Source organism: Hippoglossus hippoglossus, chromosome 10, assembly GCF_009819705.1.
Source record: "Hippoglossus hippoglossus isolate fHipHip1 chromosome 10, fHipHip1.pri, whole genome shotgun sequence".
Lineage (NCBI taxonomy): Eukaryota > Metazoa > Chordata > Actinopteri > Pleuronectiformes > Pleuronectidae > Hippoglossus > Hippoglossus hippoglossus.
The window spans coordinates 22307697-22332494 of NC_047160.1; the positions used below are offsets into that span (position 1 = coordinate 22307697).

The following is a 24798-nucleotide window of genomic DNA, read 5'->3' on the forward strand; positions in this document are numbered from 1 at the left end:
CACACACACACACACACACACACACACACACACACACACACACACAGTTGTCAGGGATATAGGTTGTGTGACACTGTTGTGTAGTTTAATGCCATTTGCTCAGTTCTGTGTAATGCTGCAAAAATCGTGATTCTTAAGAAATAGATGGGGATTTCTGCAGGGAAATTACCCTTCAAATATCTTTTGTGGTTTTTTAATTGTCTCCTAAAATTTTAACTTTCAACCCCCTATAAGAAGTATACGCGTTACTCCTTTAACAGACTGTTTATCTACTTAATTTTAATTATATCTAGAGGACAGAATTTGTGATATCATAATTAAACTAATTCACAAGATTAAAACAACAGGAAAAGGAGTCAGGGGAAAAGCAGCCATTGGTTTGTGCAGCAGAAATAAATGAATCCACTCATCTCAGGACCTGGCAGGTTCATTTCACGACCCCTAGAGGGCAGCCACAGCATTGCACTAAGATGTTTGACCTGTACCCTTTGGGTTTTTAATAGTTTTTATTTTTAAATCTTCCTAAACTACATCTATATTTAGAAACCAATAAATGTTTATCTAAATACAGTATTTAATTTCTTGTTCTTAGATTAGAATGTGTTCATACTGATTTAAAAGAATCTGGCTCTATCTGAATTAACCAATAACGTTTTGTGATTTTTCTGTAAATAAAAGTATTATTATTTAATTTAAGCTCAGGGTTGTAATATGAAATAATTTCTCCACAGGGTTGTTAGATGACCCAAAGTTGTAAACGTTGTTTTCTTGATGATTTACCACCACCACTTATTCAGTCTTGTAATTAGACCACATGATCCAGCAGAGGGCGCCACAGACAGTTGATTTAGAAAATTAGCTCCTCTCATATTAAATCTTGTTTTTTTAAACGTAGTTCAGCATCTTCTGTTTTTGAAAATTCACCTTATGCTTGATTCCAGTAAACTACAGATATAATATCCATCATATCACTATGCTGTATATTTTCTCAATATCTATCAACTGCACATAATGTTTTAATAATTGATGCCATTTCTCATTTTCTGTAATAGCATATCCCTAAAATAGAGTGATAACTATTTAAACATATCCATCATTAGATCATTAGCTTGCTTCAGGCTAACATTGCAAGTGTCTTTAATTTAACGTTGATCTTACAGATTCACAAACGCCAAAACAGAGTCAAGCAGACGCATCAAGTGAGAAATAAAAAAGGCAGAGAGAATAAAACCGAGGTTGTGACGTGACACCGGCTCCGTATTCTCCTCAATTTATCAGGCATCACGGTGGGTAATGAAGCAGAAAGGTCAGGGGGGGGAATTTGTTTTCATCCGCTCTAAACCAATAGGTCAGATTTCCACTTTCCACACCACAACTCTGTGACTGCAGCTGCTGCCCTTTTGGTTAAAACAATACATTCACCTGGGCCACTCATACATCATATCACCAATTCTCCATCTTATTGGCAATGTCACAGTGAGCGCTGCCGGGGGATATTTAGAGAATAGATTTACTGCTGCCTGACAGCCTCGGATATGATATGAACGGCCGTGTAATGTAAGCCATACATTATGAATCCAATTTGTTTGGGCCACAGCAGGGATGTCAAGAGCAAAACAGGTCGGCCTGAGAGTCACGCTGAGGCCACTAGGTGGCGGTAGGCTGGTGAATATGGGCCCAGAGGAGGGTTTCCATGGTAATAAAACATTTATATTAAAACTAGAGTAAGTAGGTGGGACACCATCACCCAAATGATGATGAGCCAACCTCTAATAAAGGTATCTTCAATTAAAAAGGCACATTTATTGCTCCATTTTGAAAATGGACAATAATTCATTTAATGAAACCACAGTTCACAGCCATTTATTTGCACTTTGCTCAATGTGCTTTAAAAATAGACCTGACATTAAATATCCTGCAGCATTTTACTCCCTAGATTCTCCTACTGTTCATGTTTATTTCTATATAATGACAGAAAATAATGTGCTGTCTCCTCTGATTCTACATTATGTTACTGGTTATTTTGTCTGCACTTTGAAGCATATAGTATTTTTTAGAAAGCACTTTGGGCCTTTTGCAGGTCTGCACTGTGAAGTGTTAAGCAGCTTGGAGGTCTGTCACCACAGATACTGGGTTACTGATGACCACACATCTTATTAGAACGAACGAACGAACGAACGCACTCACGCACGCACGCACGCACGCACGCACGCACACACACACACAATAAGTCTTTGCACTTAATTAGATTAGAAAACAAGCCTCTTATTTAAGAACTATTGCCTGTCTCATTTCTTTAAGAGATGCTTATAGAGGTGGACGTTGAATACATGATACAAAAATCAATTAATGATGACATCTGGTTTTAGATTGCAGCAAATACTGCAAAACCTGAACATATTAAAGATATAATACGATGAATATAATATATTCACTATAAACAAAATGACAGAACATTTGTTGTCATTTTTGCTAATAATAAATGAGTTAATAATTCAATTTCACTTAAAAAATGTACTATCTCATACAGTATAGGCCATTATACGTTTACAGTTGTTCAGGGGAAACTGCAAATACACTTCAGACAATCTGAATCTATCAGTGATAAACTTCAGTGCATCCAGATGAAACTGGTTCAACTCTTGTTTCAGGACAGACGGGTTTGTTTCAAGGACACAGTGCATTCAAAACAGAGCCAACAAAAACCGTATAGGAACCATATGCCATGAAGTTAAAAGAGCTGAATGTACAAAAGGGAACGGGTTGGGGGTTACGAAGGGTCATAAAGATTCATGATCCCACATGTGTGGTCATGGGAAAAACAGGTTCACAACACAAAACGCTAAAAAATCGTGAAGTGTGTGTTTCTAACAGATAAGAATCGGCTGTTTACAGTGAGGAGGCTGTTTCACGGTCACAGGTTATCTGCTGAGATTATTGTAACCGAAGCTGCTCTGGTTTGTCTGATCCGAAGTGGCAGCTCACAACAGAAGCTCTTGTTTTGTGATTCAACGATAATAACAGGCATTGATACTTGTTCTGGTTTCAAACGTCAGTGTTTTCAGCTCAAGTTCATTGAACACACAAACACACACAACATCCGTGCTGCTCCAGATACATGAAATACCTGCCCTACGTCTTCTTCAGGGCAGACAAGCTACACTCACTAACTCACTACACACACAAAGGAGGACACAAACACAGACACACACAGAGAGAGACAAATACCTCTGTGCAGCTCCAGATACTTTAAATACCTGCTGAACTTCCTCTTCAGGGCAGACCAGCAACAAAGGTGCACTCACTAACTCACAACACACACAAAGGAGAACACACACACAGACATACAATGCATGCGCACATTCCTCAACAGCGCAGGAGATTTATTTGATGCGGAGAGAACGGGCTGTGATGATGAAATCCCGCATGATGCTGCAGCACAACCCCAGCCGAGGCTCCACCGGGACGCGTTAAGATGAGATGTTTAGACAGACAGGTGAGAGGTCACACCGCTCGCTTCTACAGCTAAATTACACCCGAGAGACCCGTGGGAAACTAATGATGCAATGATGAAATCCAACAGATGATATTTTAGGAGGCATAATTAGGTAACCGGGGAGAAAGGGAGACGGAAGGTGCGGGAACATAAGAGCAGTTCAGTCTGTTGGCTCAGGTGGAAGAGATTCACTTATGTGAACACAGAGCTGATATTTTGGCAGCGAGCCTCAGCTCTCCTCACAAGCCTGCGTCCAACTTTATACAAAGAAACCAGTACACACACATTGAGAGTCCAGTGGCAGCCAGTATGAGGACTCATCATCATCATCATCATCTACTGCAGAGAATGGGACATGTTTACAGGCCAGAAATTCCAAATGAAATTCAGCAAGAGACAAGAACATGTGAGAAAAACGGCAAATAACAAGAATGTCCCTCAGCAGAGCACAGACCTCGGCCAAGGGCCCTCTCTCACTTTGTTAAAGAAAGTGATTTAAAAATTCCTGGTCCAAATCGATGCCAAATTTGTTGCCAATAAACCATATTTATATATTAGTATTCCAGAGAGAAATGTCAAAAAAGAACATGTACCTCTGCACAAAATCCCCATTTCCCAATGTTAAAGAAAGTGGATCCACGCCAACTTCTAATGGGTTGTTTCCTCCCATCACTCCACCAACTTTCATGGAGATCCATTCAGTAGTTTTTGTGTAATAAACAAACAAACCAACCAACAGACAGAGGTGACAAGTGATAATAACTCACTTCACTTATATCACACAACCCTCAGAATGTTCTGTCACACCGACAGTCAACAGAACACCATGGATATGGATATATAGGCAAAATGTTGGAGGTCAATCTGGCTGAATGCAGGTGCATCCGAGACCCACGACACAGGAGCAGAGCAGAACGATCACTGTTGTGCACAAACTGACACTTTAATCTATTTATTTGGAGTTAAAACAATTATCCAAAGCTCAGTTAAACACAAAACAGCAGAGAACATCTTAATATGACGACCAAGAAGCTGCGTCCAAGAAGAAAACATGAAATGAATCAAATATATCCACTTCTGCACAGGCCTAGTTTCCACTGAGCCAATAACAAATCCCCCCAAAACCACTTAAGCATTGCATACAAAATACTGACAAGTTTATTAGAACATGAGTGTTAATATGCGAGCTGTGTTAATCAGCATCAGAATCCATCCACCACACAAGAACAGAAAAGGTAAACGAGCTCAGCCACAACATGTGGATTCACAGGTGAAGCTAGAAGTTAGCGGCCATGTTGCAACAAGCAGCCGAGCAGAAAGTGGCTGAGAGCAAACACACAGATGTAAACACCTGCACAGAGAAACATCCCCTCACAGTGTCTGAGCAGCAGCAGCAGCAGAAACTGACCTGGTGCAGTGACGTGTCTCTGGGGGGGGGAGAAGCACTGGATCCCAGCTGCTCGGCCACATGGTCCAAACTTTACACCAAACATCAGGAGCAACAGCTGGATGTAAGTTCACTCCACTGAGGCCACATCAGGACACAGCTGCAGCAGTATTAGTATATATTTTTAGAATTAGTAGTAGTATTAGTATAAGTATTTGTGCACATTCACAGTAGTTAATGGCCAGATACGCCAAAACAGAGAGCCCGCCAGAAAAAGGGTGCGTTAAATATTCGACCCAGCAGGTGGAGACAGTCACGTGACTGCCGGAGCTCACCTGAGTTACCAAAGTAAACTTTCAGTTATGTTGTTTACTTGACTTTCAGACAGTGGAGCTGACCATGAACAAGAGTGAAAGGGAATGTCTGTGTCACCTCTTAAGGATTTTCTGAAATAATATTGAATATGAGCAAGTTGATGTAATAAAAAAAGTAGCCAACATAATATTCCATTTTATAAAATGATTTTGTCATGAGTTTTTATCTGGACATCTTGTGAACACATGACCACAATAAGTGAGTTACATAGATAGTGCAGATAGTGCAGATAGTTATAAAGTTATAGTTAGTTATAGTTATAAACGATATAAAAGAAAATAAAAACGAGTTGAACATGATGGAAATCTACACTCACTCAATCACTGCTGGTACAAGTGCAGTTCATTTGCTCAAGTTTTAAACCAGGTGATTTAAAACAGACAAATACATTTTAGATTATGATCCAATTCATTCTAACAAAGCAAAACATGTCAGTGTACTGCCACAGGTAAACATCAATGATGGGTTATGCAGTGATTTAATGGTAATATTATTTTTATTTATTTGATAGCAGCTCCTGAAAAGGCTGTTAGATCATTTTTGAAAGCAGCTTGTCGATATCAACTTGTCCCCCCCCCCTCCCGCCGATGGAGCTGATGCCTAGTGATGATTGATGAGCTGTTCCTGTTCTTGGTGAAGGGACCTGTCACTGGGTCTAAAGGAGACAGATGTGGGCGAACGTTTCAACATCCACTGTCAGCAGGGTTGTCAAAACTCAAAGTCCTCTGACACTTAGTGACTGTGCAGAGATGAGTTGTCCGATTTCCTCATCTTTACTCATACAGACCGTATGAGTAACACTGTATCACAGTATAAATCCCACACTACCTTAGAGGGAATGAGGAGTTTCACCACATGTCGCTGTCACTTTGGTTTCCTCCTTGTTTTCGGGGCTCTGTCAGTGACGAAGAATTGTACAAGGGGATTCATAATCGAAGACCTGGTGCCCTGCAAAGTTTACAGACCACCTTTACTCAGTAAAATGTCACAGCTGTCTAATGACAAAGTGCTCGTCACTCAGGACATTGTGTATTTGAAGATGCATGTGTAGAGAGAAATCAAAGAGAACAAACTGTTAGAAACTATTCCTCTGACAACATGGCAGTATCAACCAGCGTGTTGTTGTAGACTGTCTCATAGCAAACTATCAAAACAAGATACCAGTCAAGGCGTGGACCAGAACCGACTACGCGTTGCCCTCGCTGAGCCAGTTTCTCTTCATACAGGCCCAGTGAACAGCTTGTAAAGAGGCTTGTCTCACTCACCAGACCAGATTTACCTGCTGTTGCAGATTTCCCACATATTCTATGAATAGGGCTCCCACTGTCATGGGAAACCTTGAAAAAGTAATAGAATTACAAAAATCAAGTCTTGAAAAGTCAGGGAATTTTGTTGTGTAATTTTATTTCATTTCAATGTGGCCCAGTACTACAATATAAACACCAATAAAACACAATTTTTAAATGAAAACTTTGACTGTCTTTTTTCCTGGGAAAGAAAAACTTCAAAACCTCCATTCTTACCAACTTTAAAAGTTCATATAGATATAGTAGTTGCCTATATACCCCATTTAGGTCAGATGGTTTATTGTAGTCGTGAAAGAACGAACAAATCCTTTATATCCAAATAACGAGAGCATGTTGAGGCAGGCTGTTCTCATCTGTTGGTTGAGGAAAGAATTTATCCATTCATCAGTAGTGTGAACGTTTCCTCGGGCGGTGCCATGAATGGTTCACTCCACCTGTTTACCTTTTTATCAGATGAAGATTCCACCTGCGTCGGCTGATAAAGCAGGTGTAGCATCGGTTCCTCTAAACGTTGGGAAAAAGCTGAATCTTCCATTTTTAAAGAATTTGAAATGAACTGAAATGAATGTGAAAATCAGGAAATCTATCTTTGAATGTCCATTCTTCCTTTTGTCTAACTTATGGAAACCTGTTCTAAGTTGGATTTATGCTGTCTCTCAGTTAGTTGAGATCAGGGCTCCCCCCGGGGGGGCCGCACCATCTGTCGCTCTTGTCACTGAGATTCTTTGGGATCGTTGTCTTGCTGTAGAAGGAAAATGCAACTGCAACATTGCACTGTGCTTGCAAATTCCACAGTTTGGAGGCGAGCTATAGGGACCTAGACAATAAAGTCAAAATAACATGGGTCAAACAAAAAGTTGAAATAAACGTTTCTGTAATTTTATGAAGTTTTTATCACACTGATGTTTGTATTAAATTTTTGGTAAGTTGGGTTTTAATCACTTATTTGATTTGTACAATAATGGGGTGAAACATCATGATTTACAGCTGAGACTGAGCTGCAATTGGTCGAGCATGTGTATCGGTGGTAAATCTACTCTTCATATTGCACATATCTTTTTCCTGGTTTCTTGTGTTTGCAATATTTATATATGTTTTTTATATATTTTATAATCATGCTTGCACTGACAACCCACAGCAAATGAAATCAATCCACCAGATTGTATTTGTTTAGCTCATATTCACACTTTTGTCTCATGGCAACTTGACAATGAACCCTATAGAGGTGGGGGGGGGCGTTAGGACCCGGGGAACGCCTCCCTGAGGAAGAGGGCGTTGGAGGAAGAAGGCGCCGCCACCTACAGCTCGCGCACAACCGCGAGGTCCTGGGCACAGCGCGAGCGATGCTAGTCGGGGGGTCGCGTGGAAACTAACAGACTAAAACTGATCGAACCCGAAAGCAGCTGGACCCACGGTCACGTCCCGTTCACAGCAGCAGCAGCAGCAGCGGCGAGGACGCACACGGCGCAGCGAGCATGTCGGTGCTGGCTCTGCAAGAGTATGAGTTCGAGAGGCAGTTCAACGAGGACGAAGCCATCCGATGGATGCAGGAGAACTGGTAAGGACCGCGAGCACCGGCCGTGAACACCCCGGCCGCCGAACGGGAGGCTGCACCGGGGGATTAAACCCCCCGCCGCGTCCTCTCTGCCCACCAGCCGCACACCGTGCCTCAGGCAAATTCACAGGCCGATGCTGAGCCACGCTTCAGCCGGATCACACACACACACACGCACGCACGCACACGCACCCAGGGGTTGTGTTGCATTACGCATCGTTTTCACAGGAAGGATTTGTCCTGTAATTAATTATCCTCCTCATCACCAGTTACCGCGATACCACAGCTGCAAAGGTCAGCAGCTGCCTCATCCATGTTTCACTTGGCCCAGCAGCCTCCAACATCTGCATCAGCCTCGAGAGAGATGCTCACTTCCTTCATTCCACTGAAACTGTCAGCACTTTGTTAGACCTGTGCACGGATATTAGATTCAAATCTGATTCGGTGTCGTTTTAAAGTCGGTGAAAACAATGCAAACCGTGTTCTGGGCTGAACATAAATGATCTGTGCTGCAGGAATCAGGCTCAGAAGCTTGATTTGTTCAACTGACAGTTCAAGACTCAAAGATATGTAATTTAAAGTGATGTCAAAGCAGCATATCTGCACATTAGAGAAGTTTTCATTCGGACTGGATAAGGCAAAAAACACTCATATTAGTCGATATCGATAATTTTTTGCATTTATAGACAGGACAGCAGAAGTGTGTGATGGGGATAGAGTGGGGAAGGGGAAGAGGGCCGGGTCAGAATCGAACCTGCGGACGGCACAGGAGGCCTCAAGCCTCAGCACATGCCCCCTCGATAGCAATAATTATCACGATAAACTTTTTAAACCTCAAAACAACTATGAGGTAGAACTTTAAAACCAACTTCCTCATACCATGTCTCACAAGGCATGAATATAGTATTGTGTTTTAAACTTTTTCTATATTACTACTGATTTTATTGCCCATAATTGAAATGTTAACTAATCATAAGTAGCTGCAATCGACTATTAAAATCTGGTTTTCAGCCAAAGCAGAAGCAGAGAACACAGATTAACTGACAAATGATTAATTGCTAAACAATCTCCAGTATAGAAACGTGCAGATATGAATCCCCACGAAAATCAAAACTGCTTTTAGACCCGTGTGTGTTTACCCAGGGAAGTGTCTGGCAGGGTTTGCACATACTGCAATATTGCCCTGGACTAATATTTCACTGTTGATAGTGGGGGTTAAGTAAATATTGCTCTGCGGCTGTGTGCAACGCCGGTGCATCTCAAATGTAGGTTGTGTCCAGAAAACCCCCCCCCTTTTTTTTTTTTTGCATGAACTCACTGAAGGGGCCATGATCGCTGCAGGTCTGTGCCAGGTCCGAGCTTCAGAGCAAAAACGGAATGAGTCATGCGTTAAGTTTGTCCAGGCTTCATTAGGCATTCAGTGGCTCTGGATTGGTAAAAAAAAAAGTAGCACAGGCCGAGCAGGAGGCATTCGTCTGGATTCCTCGGCCGTCTGTGGGAACGCTCACATTCAGCAGAATCTGGATTGAGTAGCGTTCACAGAGTCTATCTCAGAGTAGTTTTATTAATTCTATTTGAAATAAATCTGTGTGTGTGAAAGGGAGAGAGAGAGCATGGGAGCAGTGTGCAGGAGCTGTCCATAACCTGGTACTGACAGCCAGCCAATAGCGTTCATCTTCTGATGTCTGCTGACTGAGAATTGGCCAATCACGTCAGGGCAGGATCTGTGCTGACTCCTCTCTGCTGCTCCTGTGGTGGAGGGTGTCTGGACAGGGGGGGGGCGGTGCACATGGCCGACAGGGGCAACCACCACAATAAATGGCGTTTCCGAGAAAAACTGCCGTAATGTAGCCGAGGTTACTCAGTGTGACTCAGTGTGGCGTGTTTTTTTTAGGATTTAAGGAAGAGATGGAAAGAAAGTGAAAGCATCTGAAGGCTTGAAGCAAGAGGAACAGAAATAAATAGACTTTATTCACACACTTGTGCAACACACGTTGATTTATTAGTTGGGGTTAAAACACCTCCAGTAAACCTTACGTCCACTCAGTCAAGTACAAATGCTCATTAAATTAGTTTTTGGCCGAGGAACGATCACTGAGCTGAGTTGGACATTAAGTTTGAAGTGTTTATGAATCAGTTTTATGAAGTTAAGATTTGACTGCGCAATTCTGGAAAAAACGAGAATCAAAATTCTCTCCTGTTGTCAAGGGAGTTTGTTTTGTTAGCATTTAAAAACAATATCTGTCCTCAATACAAACTTCTTTCCACTTTTCTCTCACTCTGTTTCTCTGCCAGTTTCCTGTCACTGTGCAACACAGGCGGTATAATTGTGTAATAAGGGAAAGCACATATAATGCATCATTACATATAGAGAGAGAGAAAGTAGGAGCTCTTGTTTTGTTTTAATATTTGTCAAGATGTACTCACCAGTTTAGCTGATTCTGAGGCATCATAACCATAACTGCAAATGTTACATGGCATAAAAAAAAACGGCACAATATTCTTTAATATGTCTTTAAAAATAGAAAATCTGATGTTTGTTTTTGGGTCCAATATGTTGATATACTATGTTAAAGTGAAAAATGCATTGTCTAGTCATGTAGGCAATGCTGTGCTGAAGAGTTGTACAAAAATTAATGTGGTATATAAAGGCAAAATCAAAATTAGCTCAGGACTCCTCAGGTTTTACATTCTACGCTCAAAATATGCTTTTTGTGCTGCAATGTCTTTTTAAAACAGATACTTCTATCCAACATAATATTGGATAGCAGTATCAGACGTAATTCTTAGGACAATTTATTGGTTGAGCTCGTCGTGCTTTGTCAGTTAATTCTAACTAAGTTTAATCCCCTGTTACACACCCTGTGTCTGTGCTGAAGTTGAGCAACTCAGAGTTTCACTGTCATGAAAAATGTTCTATCGGTTCAGACACTTACACTTACACACATACTTACACCCTTACACACTTACACACACACACACACACACACACACACACACACACACACACATAAACAGAGAGAGTGATGCCACAGCAGGTGTCTTGCCTTTGGCACCCTTTCTAAAAAATACCTGCAGTGACATAACTGGATTGGGCGAGGCCAGAACTGCAACATGCCTCACAATCTGAACCTATAGTCTCCATGTTGTAGGCAAACCGTTCCCCTTTCTTCCCTGATCATTCCCCATGAAATCTGATAAAAAAGGACTGAATAGATATGAAATTTGCTGTCGGTGGTAGATCTTACATTTTGATATAAAAACCTCTGACGCTGCGGAGGCGGAGCAGACACCAGAGATGGAGGATCGGCTTTGATGAATGAAGAAAACTATCAGACCTCAAAGGTAAGACATCTTTATGTTTGGATATCGCCTATTTTGTTTAATATATAACATTTTACAGTGGGCGATGCATGTATGTGTGCATGTCAGAGTAATTAAATCATCAAATATCCAGATTAGGACTAACATAACTATCAAAGCAAGTATCAGATTAACTAGACAATTATTTTCCAGATTAATTACGATAATGCAACACTGGCTTTTGCTCTTTCTATCCATCAGTACGACTTATAGAATCTTTCTTTATGTGATGATCACTTTGTCCATTTTAGCCTCCATAAACACAACTGCTACTTTTATCAAGAGCTAAATTACATTGTTGCATTTCTTTAATCTGTTATTGAAACCTCAGCTTTGCTTTTGACTCTTTTTCATATTTCATACGTCATTTGAGCTGCTCAATGAGTCATAAGTAATTTTTTCTGTCAGATGTTTTCAGGTCACCTCATATTGTTATGTTAATTAATCCAGTTCATTGGTGGCTCTTGGTTCATCCTGTCACTTTTACTTTCTGTCACAGTTTGAGGCGACACAGTAAATTAATATGTTTGCGTTTCAGTAAAGCAATTTTTGTTGTCTCGCCTTGAGTAATGCACACTGTGATACATGTGTTGACGCTGTGTGTTTATAGTGTGTGCATGTCATTGTTTTGCAGGGTTGAATGGAGACTGGTACTCTGATCTGATGTGTTTCCTGGAGACTGGCTGCAAACAGATCAGCATTGTGAGGCAAAGACAAAAGAAGATGAAGAGGTGGAAGGAGTGGACATGGATCAAGATGCGGCAACGACATCAGTTTTGACCCCTTCGACCCCTTTGACCCAAGCATGAGGCAGTGGAGGAGCAGGGCAATATATTAGCTTTACATTTTAATTGGAAACTAATCGGAAGATGTAAATATGAAAATAACATTAATTAATATTAAGTTTACTTATTATGTCCAGAAATTGTATCCACTGTACTTTCTGGATATACTGTAGAATTTGAAAAGGGGAACTTTTCTCTATAGTAATGTAGACCTAGTGCTCTGTGGGTTAAGCTTTAGTCGTGTTCTTTTCTTTTTCCTTATGAGGGTGGATGTGGAGCTTTCTATGAAATGCTGTAGGTTTACACATTTGCTGTGAGATCTTTCCAAATAAAGGATGTTATATCAAACCTGTCATGTGCATTTAACTGTGTGTGTATAGTTTGTGGAGATTGCTGTGTTCCCTTTCTCATGATTATAGGTTCTTTGTTCTGCTCCACATTGTTGCTGGACTCATCAATTATATCAACAGGACATTGCAAAAAAGAACACAACACAAAATAATAGAATCGTCAGATTACTTGTTTAATCAAATGGAGAGAAACGTCATAGCAAATAAACAACTATCAGGCAAGTGATTAATATTACCCTGAGAATGATCTACTTGTCATTCAGATGGATTTGCTTTAGCCCCCTGTGATCCTCTGAAGGATGAACATATAGATAATGGATGGATCCAGATGGAGCTCTTGCATTGTATCGTTGCATTTGTGTTTTATTTTCTTAATGCAGTAAATGCAATTCATTGTGATGGGTTAAACCTGCAGTTTAGCCTGTTCTGTATGGAGGTTGCGTGTGTTTCAGTTTGACATCATTGTCCTAAGGAGAGCTGCTATCTGCTGTTACACACATCTTCATCCTGCTGACTCACAATGCACTCCCACAGACGTCATCGCCCCTCATTGCCATGCAGGTTGCTATAGATCTGTGTTCCCCTTCTTTGAAAAAGTTGGCGTCCCCTCGGGCCTCCGCACGTTTGATGGATCTCTGGTGGTTTGGGCTCTGGACTGATAATAAGAGATCCAGAGCCGGAGAATGTTGCAGTGAGAATTAACAATGAGATCGCTGTGGTCTGTTTAGTTAATTCTGCCTCTCTCCACAAACTAGCAACACTGGTTTCCTCTTAACTTGAAGGAGATGTCGTTATTCCATTTCTCTTGAAGTGTAACATCCGGCTTCTTGTTTCTTGGCAGTCGCCATGATGCATGTCAGAGATGGCACGAAATCACCACAGGCTTGTTTTGTTCACCCTGACCGTGATCTGAGAGGCATCCAGCTTAAAGGACATCTAGTGTGTTGTGATTAACTTGCTAAAGGACGATAGTGATATTTGTGACAGACAACATATTAATGATTTATTCCCAGTGAAATTAGATGAAAACATGAACTGCTCCGTCCTTTCGTTTCCCTGAACTGCCTTTCACTGATGGAAAGTGAAACCAGAGAGCAGTGGCACTTCCGGCAGACCTCTAGTTTCTTAGCAGCCAGTCCACATCCTCATCTTTGGCTTGCAAACATCCGGCCTGGGGTGGATTCTGTGTTAGTCAGGACTTATTAAGATCACCATGTGCTGCTCTTGTTAAAATGGCAGCAACATGCTTGGGACCAAGACTGTAGATTCAGTGTGTGACGATCAAGAGCAACCTCTTGAACTGGACTGGAAAGGAACAGTTTCTATATATGAAGCCTAGTATAGTAGCACATGTCGGTTTTTGCTCATGCTTTCTTTAGTTGTGGAGTTTTATCATTTGATTTAATACAGAATAAAAAGCCAGTAAGATGGTATTGAGAAGAACATCAGCTAAAAAAACAAAAAACCTGGCATAACTCAGGGATAGTTCTGGACTCACCTGAGACAGTCCCAACTATAAGCTTTAACAAAGGGTACAGTTTTAAATCTAACCTTAAATGTAGAGATGGAGCCTCCCAAACCCAAATTGCGATCTGGTTTCAGAGAGAGGAGCCTGACAGTTGAAGGCTCTGCCTCCCATTCAACCCTTAGAGAGACTAAAAACAACAAGAGTCATTAAACATTAGTCCATAGCACCAGTAGTGGTGGATGGGTATGGATTTTAATGTATATAACTAATGTTGACGTTGTGCTTAAAGTGGAAAGCTACAAGTGTCCTTAAGGCCAATTGTCTTACAGCTTGAAATAAGCTTGACTCAAGATGTTCTTAAGGGTTCAGGTTACTTAACAGGCTGAAATAATTGCTGCTCAACAAAAGTAAGGTTTCATGAATAGACAAATGATCATTTTATGTCGGCCACCAGATGCAGAGTGAACTCAAAAAGTGGTGCATAGTTTTGTTGGTAATTTTATGTCCCACCAGAGAGTGCATGCAGCGAAGGGGAGGGGTGCGTGTCACTAACTGGATTATATCTGGGCTCTTCCTGGACGAACTGATGCTGTAATAGCTGCGTCTTATTCCCAGCACCTCCTGGTCTGATGCTGTGGTTTGCTGCTCATCCCACACTTTGGCACAGTAGCTCTGGCAGCTTTCTACAGTTTTAGATGCAGCAGAAAATATACTGTAGTCACACACTCTGAACTGCACGCGCACAATTGTATACACATGCATTTGTTGTGCGTGTAAGTTGTGTCTGCATACGTGACAACATATGCTTTCCCGAGACAGTTCGAGAGCAGCTCAGTGGCCCAGGCGTTCAGACTCATCCTCAGACTGCAAACTCAGGATTACGTAACGGCTGAAATCTCCTGGACCAGCTAATACAGATCCAAGTTCCACAGCAGGTTACCCGGCGGCTTTGTGCGACACTGTCAGTGGGGGAGGGGAAGGGTCTGAGGGATCAACATCCTCATTATGTTATGCAGTGTTCCAGAGAGGACACATGCAAGTACACAGAATGTGCACACTGTGATTTACTTTGACAATACTCTGAGCTCATGTCTAGACCTGGACATCTACTGTCAAAATGTGTGTGTGGGCTTCGATGCCTTTTCTGAGTCGTCTGGGAGTCTTGTTTAAAGTTCAAATTAGCAGAGGAGGACATATGATGCTTTTACACACACACAGAAAACACTGCTCCTGACGCTCTTCATAGCGCGACTGATACTTCCTCATCATCGCGATGTCATGTGACATTATGATGCCCCACATTAACATTACATACGGCTAGTTGCTAGTCTGGCGTGGGCCTTAGCGCAGCCAGGTAGAGCGAGAGCGGAGGCTGACGTTTTCCTACACGCGCTAGAAACCAGTTGACCAATCACAACCTGTGGACCAGGTGGCCAATCAGAGCAGGCTGGGCTTTATCGGGAGGGGGGGGGGGGCTTAAAGTGACAGGAGCTAAAACCAAGGCTTTCAGACAGTTGCTGAAATCAGCTGCAGCAATTTTGTTAAATTTAGATCGTGTAAACCTTTTCCAGGTAATAGCCCAAATTAAATTTATGAACCTGGATATGAGGATATTAATATACCTGCGTTACCCATCCTCATAAACGTTTTATTTATTGCAAGCTTTTTGATGTGAACAGTTTTGTTGAGCCTGGCCACAGGGCAGCTCCAGACTTTTTTTTATTTGTTGAATTTATATTCTTTACTTTGGCAGATATGAGCATCCTTTTTTTGATTTTTTATCTCAGATATCTAGCAGAAATTGGCAGCGGTGCAAACTGGGCCAGTGCCCAGCATCTCACCCTGTGATAATAATCTCACATTAGAGAAATAGATGCCAGAGATGCCTAGCCCACCCAACTGAGCAGCTCTTGCATACTGTGCTGGTTGTGCACATCGATAACGGCCTCTGGAGTTGGCAATGTTCCCGTAAACTTAATATTTGACTCAATGTTCCAACAAAATAAGGACTAAACAGTATGATTTCTCTGTAAAAAGACCAAAATAACAACGGTAAAGAATTGGACCATGTAAAATACGTATGCAGCGGATCTAGGACACCTACTGACTTTGCTGCTTACTGTTATTTTGGAAGAAATCTCAACAGGAAGAAAACAGCTGGTTTCCAACCAGGCAAGAAATATCTGCTGATTCTGTCCCTACTTCCTGCTGATCCTCCTCAAAAGAGCGCAGCCTTGTAGTTTTTCACTGGTGCTGCCGTGGCCCACTTTCACTAACAGCAGAAACGAGCCTCTTCCCACACCCTTCTAATATATGTTTTTTTCTCCAGCAAAGGACGAGCGGTCTCTTAAGCCTTTCAATGATTAATTTGCCTTATTATTGTAGTCTCCTCTATTATACGTTTCTAATTGTTGTTGATAAATGAGAATAAAGAGGATTACTTGTCTGATCTCCCTGCACCAGAGACCAGTGATGGAAGAGATCTCCTCCTACACTATCTCTACCATTTCTCTATTTTCACAGAAAGGATTTATAAGAAACATACTGTAATTTGAACAAGGTTAAAGGTTTTAAAGAAGGACTTGGTGCAGTAGACGAGCAGTGTCTATATCCTCGAGTTGGTCCGGAGTGGTTTTAAACTGGTTGATAAAGTCCGGTTATAAAAGGCTGAACTCTTCGCTGGTGGTGAAGAAATGTGTTGAATGCACAGTTGGAGGGTCCGTTTCTCTCTGCGATGCAGTGATGGTATTTCATTTGGCCGTGGGAATGATTTAAAGAATCTATCACTTGTCCAATGGCATTCGGTTTCAAGTGTCAGAAAATCCTGTTTAATTCGAGTAATCCCGTCTTATTTCTCAGATGAATTTAACTACTGAAGCTCGTGGGCGGAGCTAAGGACCCATCGTGTGAAGGTGTGATGTGAAATGACACTGACGTCTGAAATGCATTCCTGTGACTGCACACGGAGCTCGGCTGCAGTTGGCACTTCAGAGCATTTGCAAAGACAACAGCAGCACCTCCCCCACCACTTCCACCACTTTGCCAGCTTTGCCCGAGCCTGTGGGTTTCTTTACCCTTGCATTGTTTCTTCTGACAGCAGTGGAAACCATCTTCTAAACCTAATGCATCAGGCTGTGCACATCTTAATCTTTGAGTTAGTAGTAATGTCCATAATGTCCGTAAAGTTACCTTTCAAACCAGTTCAGACTGTAGATAAAGATGGACGATGTGACGGCTCCTGAAAAATCAATAATCACCAAACTGTTTTTGGCTGAACAATGGCCACAACAATGCCGTCTCCACACTTTGACCTTTTAGCTTGGATGGCAGCACACTGAAGGGGAATGCCAACATTGTTTCTCCTCTGCGGTTCCTCCGGCCAGGCTACAGTATGTAGGCCACTGTGTATTTGTGCGTCTCTGTTCTCCCCTCATTAGTGTGTGGTTGAGAAACAGTGCTGTCACTCTGCTGTCCAGGCCTGTGGTGATTCCGTTAAAGCGGCTCCTCTTGACTTTGACTGGGCTGCATTGTCCTTTGTGCACTGGAGGTGGCCTGAATCAGAATCTGGGAGGATCAGCGAGTTGGCATCCTTCATCCTTAGAGGAGTGACACACAATGAAGTCTGTTATTATTTTTAACAATTGACTGTTATTGAAACTTTGGAATCGATGTTCATGAATTTTTTGGGAGGGGTGAAGAAACCATTCAATTTCTAACCCTATAATCTATTATTTTAATGTAAAATAAGTTTTATAGTGTTGATTTAATGTAGAATTGTTTATATTCCAAATGTATTAAAAATGTAGGTGGGAAATGGGGATATCCAGACTCCTGCTCACTTATATACCAGAGCAGACAAGTTTATAATATTATAAACTCTGTCATTTTTGTGTGGCTAAGGGGAATAAACACCTTTTCTCTTTCTTGCATAGCTTCACACCTGATCAGCAAAACTCAGTGCTGCTGTAGCCGAGCTGTGCTGAGGCTGCAGAACGGGATCTACTGCTGGTTTTGCAGGTTGCTCATGTCGCGGTTCTGTGAAAAATGTTTGCAATTGCATTAGAAGAAGTATGCAGGGCACTTGTCAAGTCCGCTCGTGGGAATGTGAACTGCACTCTACAAAGACAGATGACGTTAGATGGCATCCAGACATACAACTTGCCTCGAGTATAATACAACTTGCAGTGCGGCTTTAAATAGAAAACTTTACTTCATTCCTTTCCACTGAGTAATACATTTTAATTTAGTGATTAATTTCACTGTCACGTTGTGTAAACTCCAAACAGAAAGAAAACAACATCTCTGAAATTGGCTCATCACTCCTTGAGCTAGTTTTACACATCTCATTATTTGCAGCACATGCTTCTTTTGTCTCTAAGTTTATAGTGAAACACGTGTGACTGCACACTGTCCAATGCTTTGCACACGGCTGGTTGGGTTGTTTGTCAGCAGGATTACACAAAAACCACTGAACGGATTTCCCAGAAAAGGATGAGACATGGGGCCAAGAAATAACCACGTACTCCAGGAACTTTTAACCCTTTATGTAACATTGCAGGATAAGGAGTCGTTTGACCTTTTCACATATTTCTCAGAGAATAAGGGCCCGGACACACATGCGCAAATACGAAATTAGGTATCGCGGGTCAAATTTCACCAAAGTTGACATTTGCCTCACCACAGAAAGTGAATCACCACTGAGACAGGGCCCTTATTCATGGGTTTTTATTATTTTTTGAATCAGGCATGTTTAGGAGACTGATATTCATGAATGACTAAAACTGGTCCAAACAGTTTCTCTGCTCTCTGTCCAATACACCAAACAGTGTTCATGGACAGAGTCGCTCTAGCTTTAGGCAGCGTGCCCCATCTCCTACTCAGCATCGAGTCTGTCAAGTCCGACCACCTGAGCTTTGTGATTGTGCTGAGCGCAAATTCAGCTGGTCCAGGTGACGCATCATCACAGGTCCTCAGCTTCACACGGCACAGCAGGCATCTCTGAAAGCTGAAAACTGAAAGCTAAGCGTTTGGCGACAGATGGAGCTGCACAGAAAAGTGAATTATATCATCACTTCGTGTATTTCCTGAAGTCGGTGCAGTTTGGGTTTGTGTTGGAAACAGCATGTTGTAGTGAACTGTCAAAATAACTTATTTGAACCCACCTACAATTTTTGGTGGATCTAGAAATGCAGTGTGCATAGTAAATAGCTGCTTGTAGTTTAAGGATGGATTTCTAACTGATCAATAAAGGTTGTTACTACTTCTGGATATTATTTCCATTTCTTCTTTTATATAATAGTTCTCCTCACTCATTTCCTGCAGAACATCTGTTAAGCTGTTGGTGTTTTCTGTCTCAACGTGCTCGTCACTTGAACTTGGGACCTGCAGATTAAAGTTGTTCTCTTTTCTGTTTGTGTTTACAGGAAGAAGTCCTTTCTCTTCTCTGCACTCTACGCTGCCTGTATCCTCGGCGGCCGTCATGTCATGAAGCAGAGGGAGAAGTTTGAGCTGAGGAAACCTCTGGTGCTGTGGTCGCTCACGCTCGCTGTCTTCAGGTCAGAACGAGGTTTTTTAATGTATTGTTTTTTAAAGTGTATGTGGATTTTGTATCACATAGATTAACACAAACGATTAACAATATATGTGTAAAACACGCAGCATATTTGACCAAATTAAACAAACTGATGAACAGTGACTATATAGTAGGTTTTAACTAGATGTATTAAATATTTCTCCACGTTAATACTCTGCTATGTGTGTACTGTGTGTCTGTGTGTGCAGTATATTCGGTGCCATCCGCACTGGGAGTTACATGACGTACATCCTGATGACAAAAGGCCTCAAACAGTCAGTTTGTGATCAGAGCTTTTACAACGGGCCCGTCAGCAAGTTCTGGGCGTACGCCTTCGTACTCAGTAAAGCACCAGAGCTGGGTAAGTCAACACCTTCTTAGAGCTCACGTTGCTCATCATGCACACTGGTAAGATAATGTTTTCATCAGTTCAATGCAACTGCTCATCAAAAATCTTTTCTCCTTTATTCATCTCAGTTTTAAAGTTAGGATAAAGACAACAGCATGTTAGTGAACAACAGTTGCTCTCTTTGAAAATCAATTAATTGCAACGAGTGTGTTTTTATTTGCAGTGACTGACAACATTGATTTTCAGAGCTTTGCCTTTCCTTCATTATTAAAACGATAATATTAAATATTGACATTTCTTCATCAAATTGGAATTGGCCTCTGCATTCGATATTTCAGACATGATTTAACTTTAATACCTGAAGAATTGAAGAACCTTTTATTTCTCCATCTTTCATATCAAATGTGACCTTATAACTTTATTTCTGTGTGTGGTCCCTTTTCTTATCTGTGTCCTTCTGATGTTTAAAATGCCACAAACTCCAGGTTTAAACTTAGAGCAGTGGTTCCACTCGGTGAGAATCAAATGAAAGGCAGCACATAGACACAAGGTCATGAATTACGAAAATGTTTCACACTTTCAAACACGTGTACATTTACTTCCTGTATTTTAAAAATATAATGTCATAGTGATGGGAAATGAAGGTTCCTTAAATTACTGGGTTTCGTTTTCTTCGTTACTTCCTAAAATGAAGTAAAAACCTGATTATGAAGTCATTCACATCAATCAGACTGTATTTGTATAAATAAAAACAATGTAACACAACATGCTTTTTCGAATAATACCAATAAAAACAATAACAACCCTTCTTAAATGTTGGAAACACCACATGCATGTAAACAGATTGAGATAAAGATAAACACCAACATCAGCATTTTAGTGACTTGCAGCTGAAAATATATGTTCACTACTCTTTTCTATTATGGCATCGTTTGTTTCTAGATTAATTAGAACTATAGTGGTTTATTTTTGAAAGCTTATGGATGTTGTCATTATACTGGATAACTAATGTAGATACGGATTTTACTGTCACTTGTGTTTCTGTTTATTATCTCAAGTTTTCAGCTTTGTGGCTTTAACAAACAGTCTCTGCGTGTTTGAGTGTTCCAGTCATTTTGAATGGGCCCTTAATAGTAACAGTAATGATGGTCTCTTTCCTCCTTGTCCCATCCCTTCATTCATCCTCCTTCTTCTCCTTTCCCACCTCTAGGTGACACCCTCTTCATCGTCCTGAGGAAGCAGAAGCTCATCTTCCTCCACTGGTACCACCACATCACCGTGCTGCTGTACTCCTGGTACTCCTACAAAGACATGGTGGCCGGCGGCGGGTGGTTCATGACCATGAACTACTTGGTCCACGCCGTCATGTACTCTTACTACGCCTTACGGGCGGCCGGCTTCAAGGTGTCGCGCAACTTCGCCATGTTCATCACGCTGACCCAGATCACCCAGATGGTCATGGGCTGCGTCGTCAACTACTGGGTGTACTCGTGGATGCAGCAGGGGCAGGAGTGTCCATCCCACATGCAGAACATTGTGTGGTCCTCTCTCATGTACCTCAGCTACTTTGTGCTCTTCATCCAGTTCTTCTTCGAGGCCTACATCGCCAAGTCCAGAGCATCAGCTGCGGCCATCACCAAGAAGAGGAAGTAAAAGAAAATGCCATAAGTACGGGAAGATAATGACGAAAGAGGCAGTTTGAAACGAAGAGCAGGGACCACTGACTTGAGAGGGAGAGTGGGGGGGGGGGGGGGGGGCGGGGGGTGGGGGTGGGGGTTAATGAAGAGGTGGGGTGGAGGTCGGGGAAGCGGGTGGGGGTGGGAGGGACAAGAGGATGGCTGGTGTTTGTGCTTGAGCATTACTAATAATGTGCAGATCTTAAAAACGCCTGGTCCGAGGTGACGTGTCTGTTGCGCGACGCCACTTTCAGAAGCCATCGCCATGAGTTGTCCCCCCGAAGTGTAAAAAACCCCCTTTTTTGAATCCAACATTAAATCGTTTTTAAAATATTATTAAAAAGATTACATTTGCCACAAGCATATGTTTATTCGATATTTAAAAAAGAAGAAGAAATGAATCCGTACATATGAAGATGGATGGAATCAGTGTCAACTGGAGCCGTCTGAGTATGTTTTCGTCATCTGTGTTTGTCGTTTTGTTGGGATCTGTCAGGAGAAAAGGTTTGAGACGCCGGCGAGTGCTCGGAGCTGCTGTGCGTTGGCGGCGGATGTGAAACCGATGGTTGGTGAACGGCACTGGATCTTCTGTGTCTTACATTGCAACACGCGATATATATATTTCTCAGGTCTTTAGGTTATCTCCTTTATACAATATGCATATCAAGACAAGGTAGACGTGGGTTAACATCAGCCCGGGTTTACAGTTCGGCCGCGCGGTTTGGGAATGACTGGACTGACCCGGATGATCACACTGCTCCGGGGCACAAGGGGAACCAGACGCTGACAGTGCCCTGCTTCACCGTTCGTCATGACCTTGCAGAAGCTGCCGACCACACTTGGGGAAAAAAGGACCTTTCATTGATTTCCAAACGCTTGTCTGTGTTGAAGGGTCCCCACCAGTGAAGAGTCTGTCGGACACTGAAATCATAAATGAAGGACAATGTTTAGCAAAAGGCAAAAAAAAAATCAAACATGCAAATTGTCAAAATCTGCTGTTATTGACTTAGTATGTATCATTAATGGCGTCTGTTGTGCTATCGTGCATTTGCACCGTGTCAATGTCCAAAACAAATGTTGCTGAAAAACGTAACGTGCGAACAAAGAGTGCTCAAATGTGACGTGCCTGTCGTCTGCTTTTTCTTTTGTGTCTTAGCTGTGATGTCTTGGTTTTACACAAATCTTTATTTCTTGGTAATACTCAGGTCAGAGGGCGATTATCAGTTATAAATATCAGTTTATCTGTTCAGCTGTTAGCACAGAGACTGTTTATAAAGATTGAGCTTCAAAACTGCTCATTTGACCTAAGGACTCCATAGAGATGCTGAATTGTATTATATTAAACAGGACACACCTCTTGATTGTAGATTTTAATGCTGCTTATATTTGATATGAATTTTACTATTAAAAAAATTGAATTGATCCAGTTATCTCCTACTCAAACTGGAATTTATTGATGCTCCCTAAATGACAGCCCTGTCATCCGAGGTGAAAGTCCAACCTAAAACCAACTTCACTCTTTTATGGACAATGGGAGGGAATGGAGGCAGTCAAACTTTTATTTGTTTAGCCCATTTTCCTCATAGGGTTTAACCAGGTTGAACGTCCTCGGACCTTTACCCTCAACTGTACAGAGGGAAAACTAACCACCAAAAAATGTTTTACCTAAATTGAATAAACTGCTCCAGCGAAAGAACGCAATAAAAAAAGTTAAAAAAAAGGTCATTGGAGAAGTAAAGGACAACAAAAACAAAACTGTGTCTCTTAGTTTGAGTTACAACAATATGTTTAATATCCTAACTGCCAAGTGAACTTAATATTTCCTTCTGGCTGTATAAAGAAGTCTGAGGAATCTGAACAGATCTTCGAAACTGAGGTAAGTGATAGAAAGAAACGTCCTGAAAGGGTTTAACAGGAAAGGATTGTTTTTAATCCTCAGTCGACTCAGATGCTTCCTTATCTTATCTCATCTTGTTTCACTTCACTGAGCCTCACCTGAAACTGTCCAGAGCCACTTAGAAGACTTCTGGTGTACGTGTTATACAAACTCGTATTATATTGAGCAAAACTAGACCTTATCTTTTAAATCATCGATTCCTATGATCTGTGATAAATAACATTTAAACACCTGGTTCTGTTCAGCCAATGAGATTCTGCAGCCTCCAGGTAAATCACTGCACTTCCTCATCTCAGATCAGCTGTGGATTCAACTGGGAAGATGTTAAACTGGTGGACAGAACTGAGATCCTTTGAGGTCTCGATTATTTAAACTGATTTGTTTGTGTGTTTGTTGTTTCTCTCTGAAAACTGGTATTTTCTTAAATCTTTATTGTTACTGAATTTCACACAGACTGGCCTGAAAAGGGACTTTTCTCTTTTCCCACTACAGTGAGAAATATTTATTCAAACTGAACAGTTGCTCCATGGTTGAAGCTTGCAGGCCCCATTTCATATGCTTACACAACAGACAATGAATTTAGTCTAAAACCCCTTAAGGGACATTTTTCAATAAACAACATGAACAACTGCAGATGAATTATACTTCATGCACGAACCAATTTCATAATATGAAACATTTCTCACAAATGAAGGTTTTTGCTCTTCCCTGGTTATAGATTATTATCATTGGATAGATTATTACTTTATTTCCTTACAAATTAAGTGTCACAGTTTGTGCAGAATGGAATTCTTTAGACACTATCGCCATCTGCTGGAAGAAAGACAGTGCAGCCTCACATGTAAATGATTAGGAACGAGACAGACAAATGATCCTAATAAATAATATTATGGTCTGTATGGTAGATATGCTCATGGATTTTCTAAAACAAGGTGTCTACACAATAAATGATGTGTGTTGATTTCACTTTGGGCTGAGCATGGTTTTAATGTGAGAATATTAAATGTTTGCTAAACTTCTTTTTATCTCCACAAGCACACAGGAGGAAGACAGAATACTTGTTAATTTATATGAAAATAATTTACATTACATTACAGCTACAATTATAAGTTGTTTAATCAACAACTATTATGATCAATTTAAACAATTGTTATAGTAGTTTTAGTTGTTTCTACCTTCTAAAATATGAGGATTTCATGCTTCTATTTCATACATGAC

The 24798-nt window shown here is 41.3% G+C and overlaps 1 protein-coding gene across 2 annotated transcripts; it reads left to right on the top strand.

Moving 5' to 3' along the window:
* The first annotated feature begins 7836 nt into the window (after positions 1-7836).
* Positions 7837-23102, top strand: elovl6 (ELOVL fatty acid elongase 6). Of its 2 annotated transcripts, XR_004615252.1 has the most exons (5): positions 7837-8123; positions 19510-19641; positions 19868-20019; positions 21218-22935; positions 22967-23102. XR_004615252.1 is itself a non-coding variant. In XM_034598509.1 (4 exons), exons 1-4 carry the CDS (start codon positions 8041-8043, stop codon positions 21658-21660), a joined length of 810 nt encoding a protein of 269 aa, XP_034454400.1. In that variant the 5' UTR covers positions 7837-8040; the 3' UTR covers positions 21661-23102. The 2 variants fall into 2 exon arrangements, 1 of the variants encoding a protein (XP_034454400.1); XM_034598509.1 differs by having other exon boundaries at positions 21218-23102.
* Positions 23103-24798: the final 1696 nt, after the last annotated feature.

What these genes read in the sequence shown, in the direction of transcription:
- elovl6 (XM_034598509.1), top strand. Translation starts at nt 8,041, where the DNA reads ATGTCGGTGCTGGCTCTGCAAGAGTATGAGTTCGAGAGGCAGTTCAAC. An exon ending in CTCACGCTCGCTGTCTTCAG is followed by an intron (nt 19,642 to 19,867) that starts GTCAGAACGAGG and finishes CTGTGTGTGCAG; the next exon opens with TATATTCGGTGCCATCCGCA. An exon ending in CAGTAAAGCACCAGAGCTGG is followed by an intron (nt 20,020 to 21,217) that starts GTAAGTCAACAC and finishes TCCCACCTCTAG; the next exon opens with GTGACACCCTCTTCATCGTC.